This window comes from Anticarsia gemmatalis, chromosome 2, assembly GCF_050436995.1.
Source record: "Anticarsia gemmatalis isolate Benzon Research Colony breed Stoneville strain chromosome 2, ilAntGemm2 primary, whole genome shotgun sequence".
Classification (NCBI taxonomy): Eukaryota; Metazoa; Arthropoda; class Insecta; order Lepidoptera; family Erebidae; genus Anticarsia; species Anticarsia gemmatalis.
The window spans coordinates 9655233-9670356 of NC_134746.1; the positions used below are offsets into that span (position 1 = coordinate 9655233).

Consider the following 15124-nt stretch of genomic DNA (forward strand, 5'->3'; position numbering starts at 1 on the left):
GATCGAAGCACAATAACCCTCGACATCGCTCCTAGAAATTATTTTCAACAGGACGCAAAATTTAATATTTCTGTTCGGTTTAGGTTAGTACTTTTAATCAAAATATTTATTCAGCTAATCCGTTTCTTCTCTTAATTCAATGTAAATACTTCATGATTATTCGCAGCATATAGCGGTTTGTTATACACAACTAGAATGCGATATTAACATAGTGAGGCTTATGTAGCCCGTACTCATTAAAGTTAATAACAATTATTTTTCTGATATGGCAACTTTATAGAAAATAGCCCGCCCTCCAAACGGCCGCCATTTTATTTGTATTGTATCGCCATTTCATTTCAATCGTGAGATGGAGAATTGGACAAGAAAGTGAGACAGAAATAAAATATTCTGCTTCCTTTTGAAATTAAAATAAAGTATTTCCAGGGTATTTGGAGGAAATATTTAAAACTTGAAAACAGGTCAGCAACGTTGATTAACTTCCTGTCGTTATTGATGTGCCTTTCAATTTCTATCGTGACCGCGTCTCACCTCTTGTTGGAGTACAATGGCGTCCGTTTACTCGTAGCGCGTATGGATATTCCGTCATCCTTTTCTTGCATATATCGACTATTCAGGAGACACTGCCTTCTTAAACGAATGATCTTTTTATGAGTAGAGTAGACTGATAAGAAATATTTCCCGTTACCTTCGCACTTTGTGTTTTGAGTTTCTCTTTCACGTACAATTAGCCGCGCTTTTAGTGATATATTAGAAATGTTCTCAAATGTGTTTAATTTATGTGATTTATGTTTTAGCAAATATAGACAATGCTTATGTGAAAGGATTATTGTGATGAAGTGATAATTATTATACGCTATGTTTACGACAAACGCCGTTCAAACCGGCACAGTGCCGACGCTGCAGTATCAAGAGCATCCAACTCAGAAGTCGCAGGGGAAAAATATTGAAAACGTTCAACAAAAGAATGCTCAACAGACGCAACAAACACAGCAACAACAACAACAGGTACGTACCTACAGCAACATTAAAATAAAATGATCACGATCTTTTCGGGACACCTGGCTAAAGCTAATGATCGACTAGTGTCGACTACATTGTAAACTGTAAAAGTATCATCAAACAAGAACAGCATAGTTTTGTCACAATAATGACTATAGTTAATAGTTAACTTATAACTTACTGAGTAAAATCAAAACCAGTTAGTTTTTAGCATGTTGACCTGACTATCTATTGTGTAAAAGTTTAACTGGAAATCATTCAGCATTTTCTTCAGAACTTTGGTCTAGTCTGATTGCTACTGAATTAAAACGTGAAATATAGTTGTCATGCTAGTAATTAGATATTTTTGGGTCAGATAAATATTGCTGACATGCCCATGGAAACAAAGAGGTTTACTAATGTTAAAGATTTGTAAAATAATGTGAATATTTCAAAAAGTTACATGACTGACAGTAACTTATTTAATTTTTCAGGAGTTTCCTACATTTTGTTACACCACCAATGTGAATATGATAGGCAAGATTGGCACAACTGCAGCCAGTGGGACAGGTGGTGTTGCCGGAGGAGTAAACATAACCCAACTGACTACAAGTGATGACAAGACTTGTTACATAGCTCAACCATTCTCCTATGCAAACTATGCATTGGTCAATCAAATGCAAATTGCACCTAATGGAATACAAAATACTATATCAAATATTAGTTTCAAATGTGACGTCTGTGGTCTCATGTTTGGACATTTAACTCTACTTAATGCTCATAAAAGAATACATGCACAGGATACAGGTAAATTAAAGAATTTTTAACAGTATTTTATTTAATGGATTCTGTCCAATGATCAATTACATTTTTATCTCTAATATACTTATACCTGCCTAAATAACTACTGTAAAATTTGCAATACTTGATAAAGACTATTAAATAATCAATTTATAAGACCTTAACAAATAAGACTTTTATAAAACTCCGTAAGCAATAAATGATTTGATTATTTACTCATAGTTTACTTCAGTAACTGTTGTTATAATAAAAGTTGTTTAAAATCACATTTAGTGGTAATTAAAAGCTTGAACAATAATCTTAAAATATTTTCGGTACTTATTACTTTATACCATGTATTTTGGTTTCAGAGAACAACATCACTGTAGTAGCCACTGGTGTGAGCACAGGGAATGATGTTGCCATGCCTCCTCACATTCAGATACTCTCATCTGATCCAAGTGAACAGCAACAACATCATGTACAAATACAAGACAGTAAGTATGCAGGAAAAAAGTAAATGATCATGTCAATAGGCATTTTTATTATTGACTTTTTGTGTGGCAACTGGCATGTCAGAAATGGCGATTGCTGACAGTGGCATAGCTATGTTAATAATATGTTGGGGAAAAAGTCTTTTCGCATTATAGTAGGTATGAAGTTGTAATAAAATCTCTTTGTCTTCAAAGTCACTAATGAGTAGAAGGTTCATTTCAGTGAGCTCGTGAGGTACCCAAATATCAAGCTTTTTTGTGTAGAGAAAAGATTTTATAACAAGTTCATACATACTATAATGCGAAAAGACTTTTTCTCAGACCTAATATTATGGAAAGGCAGTGCAGTGTACTGCCTGTAGTGGCCTTCTAGCTCAAATGGGCCTCCTGATCAACAAACCATATTTTTTCATCATATCATGTATTTTAGGGGGCCTTAGTTTCTGCACAATGACATCAAACAACCTAGCTACTCTACTGTGATAGCATTACCTATTTATTGCACTGGATATAGTGGGTTCGATTCCGATTCCAAAATAATTATTAATTGATGTATCTTATATACCCTATAACAAGTGCCTCTTGCCACAAGAATTGTTAATAAAGATTACTTCTTTCGCTACTGATTAAACATGAACCTTTTTAACTAAAAACTGAATGTCATATAATTAATTGTTACCTCTTCTTTCCACAGCAAAGCCAGTTATATTAGACAAAATCCAGAAATGTATTACCTGTGGTGGCCCTATTGCCAACAACCCCAAGAGAAAGGGACCTAAGCTAATAAGATGTGAAAATTGTATTGCACAGGATTCTGTAGATCAGCAGAGAAATAATCAATGTAAGATTTTTTTTATATTTAATAGCTTTTTTAGACATATTTATTGCATCAAAATAACAGTGAACAATGATTTAACATATTATTATTTGTCCTATCAAAAAATAATCTACTTAGTAACTATATTATTTTCTATAGTATTGTCCTAAATTCCTTGTATAAGAAACTAAAACGTGGATGTGTTTTATCCACTTTTACCTGTATGTTTAGGTATAACATGAATGATGTTTAGAAATATGTACTTTTCTACCCCACCTAAGATTTTTTTGTGAAACACCACAAAGGTTCGACATTAAACTTTTTTACTGTTATGTTTTAGTGAATGCGACACATGTGTTTGTGGCGTCAGAAGAAAACCTTAAGTTTGAAGTCAGTGAAGTTAGGAGTGTGCAGCCATCAAGTGATCCACTTTCTACCACCCAGACAAATCAACAAAATCAACAGCAAAAACCTTGTGAGTACTGTTTCACAATACATTATTTTTAAAGTAACCTGGCATATTACTGCCTTAATCACAAGATCCCAGACTATTCCTAACTCTGAAGAAAACATCACCCTCGCTATAGCCTAAAGTGTATAATCATAATTATGAAAACCATCCAATCGTTTTTGCTATGTACTGGAATTGTTACTGAACTCTGGGATACTGGAAAATATTCAAATAGGAGTTTGAATAACACATTCTATTGAGGTTTTTAATATCTAAATTGTTAAAGCATAACTAAAAAAAATATAGCAGCTTAATTTTGACTTAAAACTGCCTCTATTTCCAAGGTACCTATTACAGTGCATATTTATTCTAGTACCTGGACATCATCCTGTGAAGAGGAGAAACTTAGCATCAGTAACAAAATGTCAGAACTGCAATGGTTCGGGTATAATATTTGTAGGAGGCAATAAGAATAAGTTAAATCAATCAAATATGGATAAACCATTCCACTGCAATATTTGCGGCGGATCCTTTGCAAGATACTCGTCGTTATGGTCGCATAAGAAGTTGCATTCGGGTGAAAAGAATTTTAAATGCGGTATTTGTGGGATCGCATTTGCTAAGGCTGTTTATCTTAAAAATCACTCAAGAATACATACTGGGGAAAAACCGTACAGGTACGTAAATAGCAACTTTTGTTTTTAATTCTACTTATAATATTGTAAAGCTGAAAGTTCAGATTCCAGAACCTGTTATTTGGTGGCTTACATACAATTAGAATGTAGGTATGTGATCGTTTTTATGTTTTCCCAGATGCAACACATGTGGTATGCAGTTCTCCCAGTCACCACATTTGAAAAATCATGAAAGAACACATTCAGGAGAGAAACCATATGTTTGTGAGGTAAGTTAAAAATGTATGAAATATATTCAAACAGTAATTTTTATCAAAATAATTAATATTTAAAATCAGATTTCCTCAACATTGAAAACACAAACCATTTTTTAAAATTAATTAAAGCCTCATAACATAGCTGGCCAAAACAAAAGTAAAGTAACTGAAAAATACAATTGAAGCTCGCCTCAGCTTATGTTTTCTAGGATGAGGGCAATAGGGTAGCTGACAGGACTTAATTAGCATTAGATAAATTTCTGATGAATATTATGATATGAAGAGCTTATTCAATGTAGTCAAAAGTGAAACACGAGAAACAATACATTTGTGGAATTACATTTTGTTTGTATTAAGTAATTGTAACAGTTAGTGAAGGCAACAGATACGGTCATAGATAAGTGCATAAAACTACACACATGTTTGTTGTGCAGGTATGTGACAAAGGCTTCGCTAGACACGCGACTTTATGGAATCATCGGCGCATTCACACGGGAGAGAAGCCGTACAAGTAAGTGCATATAATACCTACTTACCTACTTTGCTAGAACTGATCCAATAGTACGTTTGAAAGTCAGAGGGAAGACAGCGAGAGACATCCTAGTGCAAATGTATAGATCATGGCTCATACAATCAAGATTTAGATATATATGTTATTTGAAAATTTCGGGCAATGTACCAATGGCTTTTAATATCTTTAGTTTATCTTCTTCTTAATAAAAGCAGTTGGTAAAACCAACATTTAAAATTCTAATATAAATACAAATCTGTGATATTGGAGTAAATTATTTCATGTACTGATTTAATACAATTTTGATGTACTCAGATCATAATCTTATCGAGCTTATTTAGTTCATTTCATTGGTTATCTCTCGGAATCACGATGGGTACATATTTTTTTTATGTGTACAATTATTAATTAGTTTTCTAATTATCCTTGTCAACTTCTGAAACAGGAGAAAAAGGAGAAGAGCATCATAATAAACCAGTACCACTTATTTATAAATATAAAACATACTTATACGTAATGCAGGTGCGAGACATGTGGATCGGCGTTTAGTCAAGCGGCTCACCTCAAGAACCACGCTAAAGTGCATTCTGGAGAGAAGCCATTCAAATGCGACATATGTACCGCCGCGTTTGCAGACCGATTCGCGCTCAAGAGACATCGAGGGATTCATGACAAATATGGTACGATTATAATACATACGTAGATTGTTTTAATTAAAGTAAAAAGTTGTCGGTTGCTTTAAGTGTAAAATAAGAAAACAGGTTAAAAGACGAAATCATTTATTGAACATTTTTTACAGGTCAAACGGCGCCTTTACCTTCGAGAATACAGCAGAACCAGCAAGAACTACAACAGCAACAACAAACGCAACAACAAAGTACTGAGCAACAGAGCACACAGCCCGCCGTTGAGGTGGAACACCACACTGAACAAACACTCTGAGCCTAACAGCTCTTTTGTGTTACTTGATGACCCCACCCTGTTTCATAATTTTATATAACCTAGGCGAATATCCATGTCAACGCTCAAGAGACTGTAAATATTCTTCCAGACGGACGAATATATTGTGATAATGAAAGCCCAATTAATTAAAATCATCCTATTGACATAGAATAACTAGAGCGGCTCCATGAAACATATTCTTCCACACTTATTCTTCGTTGAACGCCGAGCAAGAAGGGAATGCAACTTGACACTTGAAATGATGGCATAAATGACTTATTTATTTATGTGTTTACTTAGAACATGAGTTCATTAATGTGATATAGGTTTGAAAAAAGGCATTCCTTTTTCTTGGTATATAATTGGGATATTGTTGTTTTAAGTGGTTATTTTTAGCCTATTTGTGAAAATTATGGGCTGTGGATAAAATAACCAGTTTTATTTGTTCTGTATTTCCTGTTATACAAGTTAATACATTTGTAAATAAATAAATCAGGTGCGTCACTTGAAGCCTATGTGATTTAGTATTTTAGCATATCGAATAGTATGTCAATGAAGTTTTGTTATATGATGTGGATGGGATGAACTTACCAATATTAGAAGCAATAATTTATCTAGGTAAATGGTTTTCTGCAATACAATATTATGTAATAACTATTATACAAATCTGCCTACTTTTTATTTTTATTTAGACGCTAGTTATGTATTGATATTGTAGTAAGTACAGCTCATCCAGAAGCGATCGCATCACAATGATGCGTTTTGTAAGTTACAACTGGAATTTTTAATTATAAAATATTAAATAGTAAAATTTTGTCTAGAATGGTTTTTTTTGTTTTATTTTAGTTAACCTTCGTCTAAATTGGTGATGAAACATCTGACGTACCTCCATATTTAATTGAATGAAGCTAAATATGGATTTATTAGCTCAAAACAGATAATAAATGTTATTGTTTACTTAAACCCGAGATTACGTTACGCAATATTTTGCTAATAACGCTAATTAATATAATACGAAGCTGTCGGAGTTAGATGAAGAGATATGAGTGCAAAGGGTAAGGTTAAAGATATAGTTCATTGTCAAAGTCAGAGTGTACGCCGATATATTATTTTTCTTTCTTGTCCATCAGGGTGGGATTGAGTCCTTCTGTCCTGGTCCTGTGGTTTCAAGTCTAGGTCAAATAACATTGCAGAGACCAATTATGTCATAGAATACCTTTAATAATTATTTAATTATACCTACCAGTTATTATTGTCTTGTCATGTCTATATAAAGCCTGTTTATTGCAAGCTAATCAACTGAGGATGCAGGTTTTAGCTATCATGATCTTATGTATTAATTAAGTAAAAAAAATATGAAATCCTAAATCTAACCAAATGCAGGCAGGTAGTTGAATGGATTTTAATGTGATTAATTCAAACCTACCAGTGACGAAAACAGAAACCGGATATGGTCAAAGGACCGGTGCTACTATACAACACGGAACGATCTGAAAACCGTTACCGGCTTTTTGAATCTGCTTTATACAATTATTTTAGTGCAGCATGAAAATTACTTTTTTTAGAGCCATCGATATTACTAATAGCAAATACATTTCAGTTTAAAATCGAATGTTTATCGTGAGGAGAGCTAAGCGAGATTATAAAACGGAATCACAACGATTAACGTCATCATAATTTTAATAAGCCTGTCAATGTAACTATGATAAGATTGACGTTAGCAAGAACTACAATTTTCTTTAATTTTTCGGTACATCACAAATAAAAGGCAGCCAGTAAATAATTAAACTTTTATTAAGTGTGTAGCAGATATTATATCACGGAATAACTTAAAAAAAACATAACCTAACACGTGGTGAAAGGTTATATTACAACTTAAACGCTAGGGCTACAATTTACTCGTAAATCCAGTTTTCGGCAGCTGGGGTCCATCCAACAACTTCTTTCTCGGTAAACCACAAGCCGATTTCCTTGTTGGCTGATTCGACACTGTCGGAGCCGTGGATGATGTTGCGGCCAACTTGAATGCAGAGATCACCACGGATGGTGCCAGGTTGAGAGTCAGCGGGGTTTGTAGCGCCAAGCATTTGACGGCCGGTCTTTACCACGTTGAGGCCTTCCCATACCATAGGTACTACTGGCCCAGAGCTCATGTACTTAACTAGACCGGGGAAGAAGGGCTTGGATGACAGGTCGCTGTAGTGTTTCTGCAGCAATTCTTCGGATGGCCAGACGAATTTTAGGGCGACCAGCTTGAAGCCTTTCTTCTCAAAACGCTCGATGATGTTACCGACAAGTCCACGTTGGACACCGTCGGGCTTAACCATGATGAAAGTTCTTTCACGTTGTTCCGCCATTATTATTTTTACTAACGTGAAACCGGCGCGTCTGAGATGTATTAAAAGGTAGAGCAAAGTGGCAATCATACGAAAAAGAAGGTTATTCGTATCACGTCACAACCTCGTCACGAATTCGTCCACAGATCTATACAAATTGTAAATGTACAGATGTATGTCAGTGATTCTTTACATAACGCGATTAGGGTTATTTTAGTAGCTCACTCTATACAAGGATATCAAGGGAAATTATAAATATAAATTGTCAAAAGGATTATCAATAGTATTCATCTATGAACATTTTGGAATTAAAAGCCCTTAAAAATATTTTTACCTTGATAAATGTAAAAACCTAATCGCATGTTGGTTTTTTATAAGACCCGTTGCACGGCACTAAGCGTAAGCGGGGCATTCAATATCCGATGTGGCTCGACGATCATTGACAATAAAATTGGTGATGAATTCGTAAGATTTGAGATGCACTTCGTAGGTGATTTTGAAAAAAAAAACGATCAGTCCGGGTTAATTACAGCGAAATGTATATATTTTCATTATCAGGATGATTTAGTGCCGAAGATCTTAGTAAGTTATGTTAAACCATTCTTCGTCATGATTGTTTAAGGCGTAACCATAAGAAACCAAGATTCTGGGGCCAGAACATATTCTCTTATAATTACCAAAATGTATTTGTATGCATTGTATATTTGTGTTAGTATAATATATTTTCATCGTATACTCACTAGATTAATACGTGGGTATATTTGCCGGAGGCTTTTTTTTTATTTATCATGCTATTGAAGATGCAAACGGATTAATTTATATAAAACCTCAATCGACATAATCCGACAACTTAGCAGAGAGAGAACCTTTTATGCAAGGCGGTGAGGATTTATCAAACGTAGAGGTCATTCACCCGCAGATTTGAGTGGCAACAGTTGCCTGATTGATTGCTGTCTTCTACTCTCAATTTATTATGCTCTCGATAAATCGCACTTTCCAAGACGTAGAGTCTTGGGAAGTTGTCGGACTATATTATCAGTCAGTATAATTGTCATCCAGTTAAGTTTTAATATAAAATATCCCCTAGACTACAAAATGTCGCTCTTTGGGCTCAAGGATATTATGAGTGTGATTGAAACATTTAAATAAGCGTTAGCTATATACCCAAGGAGACTTCCCGCATCTGAGTTATGTCTATTAGATAGGAACTTACCATTAGAAATTTGAATTCATATTGTTATTGACTGAAACTTGCATAGGTTCGTAAATCTGCGTTTCTATGGTCAAGAGGGCGGTGGCTAGTTGTAGGGTAGATAAATATTAAACATCTTTTGAGTTATTTAAAACTTTTTTTTTATAATGAATTACGATAGGACTCCAGATTTGCAAATACAGCTGTTAATATGATCATTCACCAGACCGCATGCTTGCATAAATGCGTAACAAATAGTCGCACCAACATATTTGAAACCCCTTTTCTTTAATGCTTTCGATAGTGCGATAGACGTACTTGTTTCAGACGGAATTTCTGCGTTAGAATTCCAGTTATTAATTACAGGTGTGTGATTTACGAAACTCCATATGAAATTAGAAAAATCTTCTCCATTCTCCTCCATTTGTACAAAACATTTAGCATTATTTTTTATTGCTTCTATTTTTCCTTTATGCCTGACGATTCCTGCTTCATTGATGAGTTTTCGCATGTTCTCTTCCGTTAGCTTTGCTATTTTATGTGGATTGAATTTACAAAAGTGTTTCCTATAATTCTCTCTTTTTTTCAGTATTGTTAACCACGACAATCCAGCTTGTTGTCCTTCTAAGCACAACATTTCAAATAAATTAAAATTGTCGTATTCTGGTTTACCCCATTCTTCATCATGGTATTTTATATAAAGTGGGTCGTCTGTTAACCATCCACATCTCGTGTTTTCGTTGTTTGACATTTAGATTTAAAAACCGCCGCCGATATCTCAACGTTAGACTTTTCACACGTAGATACTTAGGTATAGATAACTTCAAATCACTGAGGTTCTCTAATTTGTAACAAGTACATATATGAGGTAAGAAACAGAAAGCTAGTACTAATATCAAATATGCTTAAACTTAGTGATTTTAGTACGAATAAATAATTTACTAACCCGAATTAACTCATAATCACAGCTTTAGCACCGGCAAGTTTTAAGCAACAAAGGACAGATTGGGCGAGGCAAACTTCTGAACCCAACATTCTAACCACAGATTAAAATAGAAGGTAGCCAGTAAAAAAATATTCTTTTATTTCCCTAATATTCAATAGGTAGGTAAACCTAATCCTAATCTAAACAATTTTATGTAGATATTTTTTAATATTAGAGTCATGTATCTCCAATACATTTGCAATCAAATTAGTAATTTATCTGTATACAAATAAAGTACCTACTGTTTATTTGTTTTAATAGGTCAGCCATAAAATAACGTAGGTATAGTCGGAATAGAGAAATTATTCATTTTCATTACCCCTTTTGAGTCAGATTCAGATTTTTGACACGCAATGCAGCAGCAAAAATGGTGATTGAGGTGATGAATGATGATGTTAAGCCGTTTACAATAGAAGGTAATATTTATACTAGATTTAAATTGTGTTAAACAGGTTTAATTCTTGTTTTTTGTTTTATAAGGTAATTACGTTTTTAACTAACTTATCATTAAATGTGTGTAAGTAAATTTTAAAGAAAATCTAAACTTTATATAATTTTAATCATACAAGCTAGGTTTATTTAAGTTAAGGTATCCTGTACATATTAGCCACTTAGGACCTCCGTAAATACGGGCCAGTTTAGATTGGTGATTACATCTGTGTGGTTTCATGTACCTTCTTGACTGCGCTCCAGACACAAGACTATCAAGAAGTCCTATGTGTTCATTACTAAGTCTCCCTTCTGATATTTGTTGCAAGAGTGGAAGATATTCTGGATTGGCGAGTTCATTTGATATTCTCATCATCTGCAACATTCGAAACATAAGTTTATTCGACGGTATTCAAACCCTCACCCTGAGATACCTAATTCAGTTTCATAAATCGCGGTTCCTACAAATGTTTTTACTTACCACTAGTCGGAGCTGAGTATCTGATAAAGGCGTTGCTATTGGACCCAATAACATGACACTACTATTTTTGCTCAGGCTGTCTGGATCCACTGATATGAGTGCGTCTTCCTCGTTTCCACTACTTTTTATTTCATCATTTATTATTAAAAACATGTGTTCAGTTGGCATCGTAATTTGTGAATATCTGAGCTCCGGATTATAATTTTTGGAAGTAACAGCTGCAGGCATTATATCTCCCAACAACGGCTTTAATTTTTTCTTTTCGTCTTTGGTTTTATCATCACGTTTCAATGGTTTATTTCGTTTACAACACAGTGATTTTAATTGTGCAACAAGAACATCAAACATGAGTTCCTTTTTCTCGTCATCGTCTTCAGCTCTGTTCTCTGGTTCTTGCTCTGCAGGTCGACTGTATAATAAGTTATTAATTTTTTGAACAGCTGCGTACTGCACATCTGCCGTTTTTGAGGACGCAAACGGATCAACTTCCTTATTTTCTAATCTAAAAAATGCATTCTGTTGTGGTGGTGCACCTTTTTCAGATACTGCTGGATTGTTTGATCCTAAATCCGATATGGGATTAAAATTTTGAGGAAATTTATCATTGGTGGTAATTTTTACTAAATCTTTTACATTGTATTCATTCTTGTTGGGCTGCTCACTGAGAAGCTTTACAAGTTCGTCATCAGACAGTTTAGAGAGCAAATAAGTAGCGTCATTATCTGAAAAATAAATGTGAAGAATGTCATGTTAAACACAATCCTCATAAATACTAGATTACACACCAAGCACTGTTTATTTACCCACCAACATTTTTTACGATCGAAGGTTTTGGTAGTTCTGAATCTCTCGGTATGTATCCTTTAGCAATTATAAAATCTGTTACGCCACGTTCTGCATTGCCAGTTGCTGATAAAAGAGAATCTTTGTTCAATAACGACATGGAAACTGCGTCTTGAATCTGCAAATTGATTTGAGAAATATTAAATAGCCTAAAGAAATTATAAATAAATATGTGTGTAACTAAAATTATATTTAAAGTGCTTATGAAGGTATACTAAACTAGGGGCAGTCGTTATATTTTATGTAAACCATCAAATGGTTTTGGAGTAATTAGGAGCTTATTTCCACGTAGCGGAAAATAAACAGACGTAATCGAATCTAAGCTATTATTATTTGGCTTTACAATTCGTGGTTTTAAAGATAATATTAAAAAAATCTAGAGGTCAAGAGAATTGGTGAACACAGAGGTAAGAGAAGCAGATCAGTAATTATGACATACCCACTGTAAAAATATAAAAAATAGGCAACCACTGAAATACGGAAACATGTTCCTTACAAAGTAAATGATGCTTCAATGAAAAATTTAATTTAATGGCTGAATGCTCAATAGCTTCTTTCATATAAAAAATAGTTGCCTATCATGATTGATGTTTACAGAATTAACAATGCACAAGCGCTCGTTAAACAGTTTACGACCACGATAACAAGATTCAGCCAAGTTAAATTTTTCCAAGCGTATCAATAATCAAGTTATGATTATCTAGTTGGGTATTCGTTTTATTTGTTAGGTATAGATTGGTTTTTGAGGCATGTACGCTAAGTTTTTTTCTCGCAGAATAATTAATGGTAATTATTAAAATTAATAATGCTGGTTACCTATTAAAATAAAATAATTATCTTTTTTTTAAATTTAGCAGTTAAAGCACCGGAGTAGAATAGGTACCTATATGATTAGGTACTATTAAGTGTTATTTAGTGTGTTTATTCATTGCTTAGATTTTAAGATTCATTTTCAATTTAAAATTATAAGCTTTACGTCTTGTATTCGCACTTATAATAACTTACAATATTTTTAGTTTTAAATAGTGATTTCTAATTACGAGTTTTATCAGCGCTATTGGTAGGTTGGTTAAAACTGTTACTTAGATTAATTTTACTACATTATTTTAATTTCGTGCATCAATGAAATGTAAAAGAAACTATTTTAGAATAGGTACTGTTGTAATGTAGAGCCGCCTGTAACGGTTGGGATACCTATCAAAGTAGGTATCAAGTATTTTAAAATACACCATCTGCACCCAGTCACTGATTATTTAGGTATTTATTATTAAACTAGCTGTGCCCGCGACTTCGTTCGCGTGGAATAGTGACTATGAGCAGCGTTTTTTTTTAAATATAGGTATACTTATTATTTATTTAAAACCTACTTTACTGTAATGCTTCTCTATATACAATATTGGACGTATGGCCATCGGGGGTGAAAGTATACAGGCTGCTGGGATTGCTAACACGGGACAGAGCCACATACAATTGACCGTGCGAAAAACAGCTGATCACTGATCTGACAGATACACCCACAACTTTTAGAGTCTGACCTTGAGCTTTATTAATTGTCATGGCGAAACATAGGCAAGACATGAATTCTTCTTCCCCGATATTAGCACATAAATACAGCGTCAAACGAAAAGAAAAGAGCACAAGGACAAAAAGCAGTCGGAGTGAAAATGTGGATTCGTTTGAGTCCATTCCCAGCTTTGTACAATCTGAACAATTTGAGAAAATGTCTGGAGAACAACCTAGTAAACTAAACAGAAAAAATTTGACTTACTGAATTTAATTTGGAATTTAAAGAATATTTTTATATCAGAAAAAACTGTAGACGAAAAGATTCAGTTGGCATTTAGAGTTATTTGTGACGAATGTAAATATTTTCTTAGGAGTATGTTTAACAGTGGAGAGGTCGTTGGACAGCTGTTTAATCTTTTTAATAGATAAGTTAGATATTTTACAGTGAAATTCACAAAGTTTAAGGCCTAAGTTAGTTGATTTTGAAACATTGTTGTTTAGAGGCAAAAGTTTTATAATAATTTAAATTTGAATTGTTTAGACATAGGAATGTTTAGCAATTTTTTAGTTTATCCAGCCAGTGAGGTGAAATGTGTTTATAAATTTATATTTTATAGTTTTAAGAAAATAACTGTGTCATTTTTTTTGTTTTTGTTGTGATGGGGCTGACTTAAGCTCATAGAGTTAAAAGCCCTCAATAAATAAAGATTATAAAAAAAAAACTTTTAGAGTCTGACCTTGAGCTTTATTAATTGTCATGGCGACACATAGGCTCACTGGAAACTGAATTCGTTTAAAACTAAACGGAAAATTGTTTGGGATGAGAGGAATCCGAGGAATAAAAACACTATCACCTTTTCCGCACCCTGTTAAAATCTAAGCTGAACCGCGATTCCTAAACCGATAATTTTTATTTAACTTCCCTATAAAGATATTTATTATTAAATTAAAAGATATTTATTATTAAATTAAAATAAAATTATTATAAAGTTTCAGTAAATTCTACTAACAGAGAAAAAAAGTAGTTATTCATAATAGAATTAACTCTGACTAATAATATAAACGCGAAACTTTGTATAGACGCATATTTGTTAGTCTTTCTCGCAAAAACTACTGAACGGATGTGGATGAAATTTGGCAAACAGTTAGTTTAGGCTTGGAAATAACGACACTTACCTATGTTACTTTTTACCGCGGGATAACATCTCAGACCCACGGGAAACTGGAAGGAATCTGTTCGACATTATTCTTAAAATTCAACAGCTTACAAACTACCTTCAGCCGTAAAAGAACAATGTTTTTTCATTCCCATGGGAGTACTATGATTTCCCTCGGTAAATTATTCTTATAGTTTATGATATCAGCCTAAACTAACTTAAGTAGAAAGAATTTAGATGAGCCCTTTTAATTTTTTTCCCATGGTAATCCAGTCAATTCCAAGGTAATAAGTAGCTATAACATATTCTATTAATGATTGTAATGTA

At 33.6% G+C, this 15124-nt stretch overlaps 4 protein-coding genes across 6 annotated transcripts; 1 reads left to right on the forward strand and 3 right to left on the reverse strand.

The window, feature by feature from the left end:
- The first annotated feature begins 307 nt into the window (after positions 1–307).
- Positions 308–6695, forward strand: LOC142983844 (transcription factor Clamp-like). Of its 3 annotated transcripts, none has more exons than XM_076130984.1 (11): positions 308–461; positions 798–1008; positions 1476–1788; positions 2133–2258; positions 2950–3096; positions 3413–3547; positions 3897–4200; positions 4337–4427; positions 4850–4926; positions 5449–5606; positions 5726–6695. In XM_076130984.1, the coding sequence occupies exons 2-11, from the start codon at positions 859–861 to the stop codon at positions 5866–5868; spliced, it is 1644 nt and encodes a 547-aa protein (XP_075987099.1). In that variant the 5' UTR covers positions 308–461; positions 798–858; the 3' UTR covers positions 5869–6695. The 3 variants fall into 3 exon arrangements, with proteins under 3 accessions (XP_075987099.1, XP_075987117.1, XP_075987108.1); XM_076131002.1 differs by lacking the exon at positions 308–461 and adding an exon at positions 474–571; XM_076130993.1 differs by lacking the exon at positions 308–461 and having other exon boundaries at positions 578–1008.
- Positions 6696–7644: 949 nt separating this feature from the next.
- Positions 7645–8323, reverse strand: awd (nucleoside diphosphate kinase). The gene has a single exon (XM_076131069.1). It carries the CDS (start codon positions 8292–8294, stop codon positions 7764–7766), a length of 531 nt encoding a protein of 176 aa, XP_075987184.1. The 5' UTR covers positions 8295–8323; the 3' UTR covers positions 7645–7763.
- Positions 8324–9504: 1181 nt separating this feature from the next.
- LOC142983896 (DNA-3-methyladenine glycosylase 1-like) lies at positions 9505–10492 on the reverse strand. The gene has a single exon (XM_076131082.1). The coding sequence runs from the start codon at positions 10145–10147 to the stop codon at positions 9569–9571; it is 579 nt and encodes a 192-aa protein (XP_075987197.1). The 5' UTR covers positions 10148–10492; the 3' UTR covers positions 9505–9568.
- Positions 10493–10818: 326 nt separating this feature from the next.
- Positions 10819–12786, reverse strand: LOC142983914 (uncharacterized). Its single transcript, XM_076131118.1, has 4 exons — positions 12574–12786; positions 12099–12252; positions 11292–12013; positions 10819–11186 (listed from the first exon to the last, which is right to left on the reverse strand). The coding sequence occupies exons 1-4, from the start codon at positions 12619–12621 to the stop codon at positions 10938–10940; spliced, it is 1173 nt and encodes a 390-aa protein (XP_075987233.1). The 5' UTR covers positions 12622–12786; the 3' UTR covers positions 10819–10937.
- Positions 12787–15124: the final 2338 nt, after the last annotated feature.

Coding starts and splice junctions, on each gene's coding strand:
- LOC142983896 (XM_076131082.1), bottom strand. CDS start 10,147: ATGTCAAACAACGAAAACACGAGATGTGGATGGTTAACAGACGACCCA.
- LOC142983844 (XM_076130984.1), top strand. CDS start 859: ATGTTTACGACAAACGCCGTTCAAACCGGCACAGTGCCGACGCTGCAG. Junction 2,259..2,949: donor TCATGTACAAATACAAGACA/GTAAGTATGCAG, acceptor TTCTTTCCACAG/CAAAGCCAGTTATATTAGAC. Junction 4,927..5,448: donor ACGGGAGAGAAGCCGTACAA/GTAAGTGCATAT, acceptor TACGTAATGCAG/GTGCGAGACATGTGGATCGG.
- awd (XM_076131069.1), bottom strand. CDS start 8,294: ATGATTGCCACTTTGCTCTACCTTTTAATACATCTCAGACGCGCCGGT.
- LOC142983914 (XM_076131118.1), bottom strand. CDS start 12,621: ATGTTTCCGTATTTCAGTGGTTGCCTATTTTTTATATTTTTACAGTGG. Junction 12,253..12,573: donor TTTTTATATTTTTACAGTGG/GTATGTCATAAT, acceptor ATCAATTTGCAG/ATTCAAGACGCAGTTTCCAT. Junction 11,187..11,291: donor ATACTCAGCTCCGACTAGTG/GTAAGTAAAAAC, acceptor CGAATGTTGCAG/ATGATGAGAATATCAAATGA.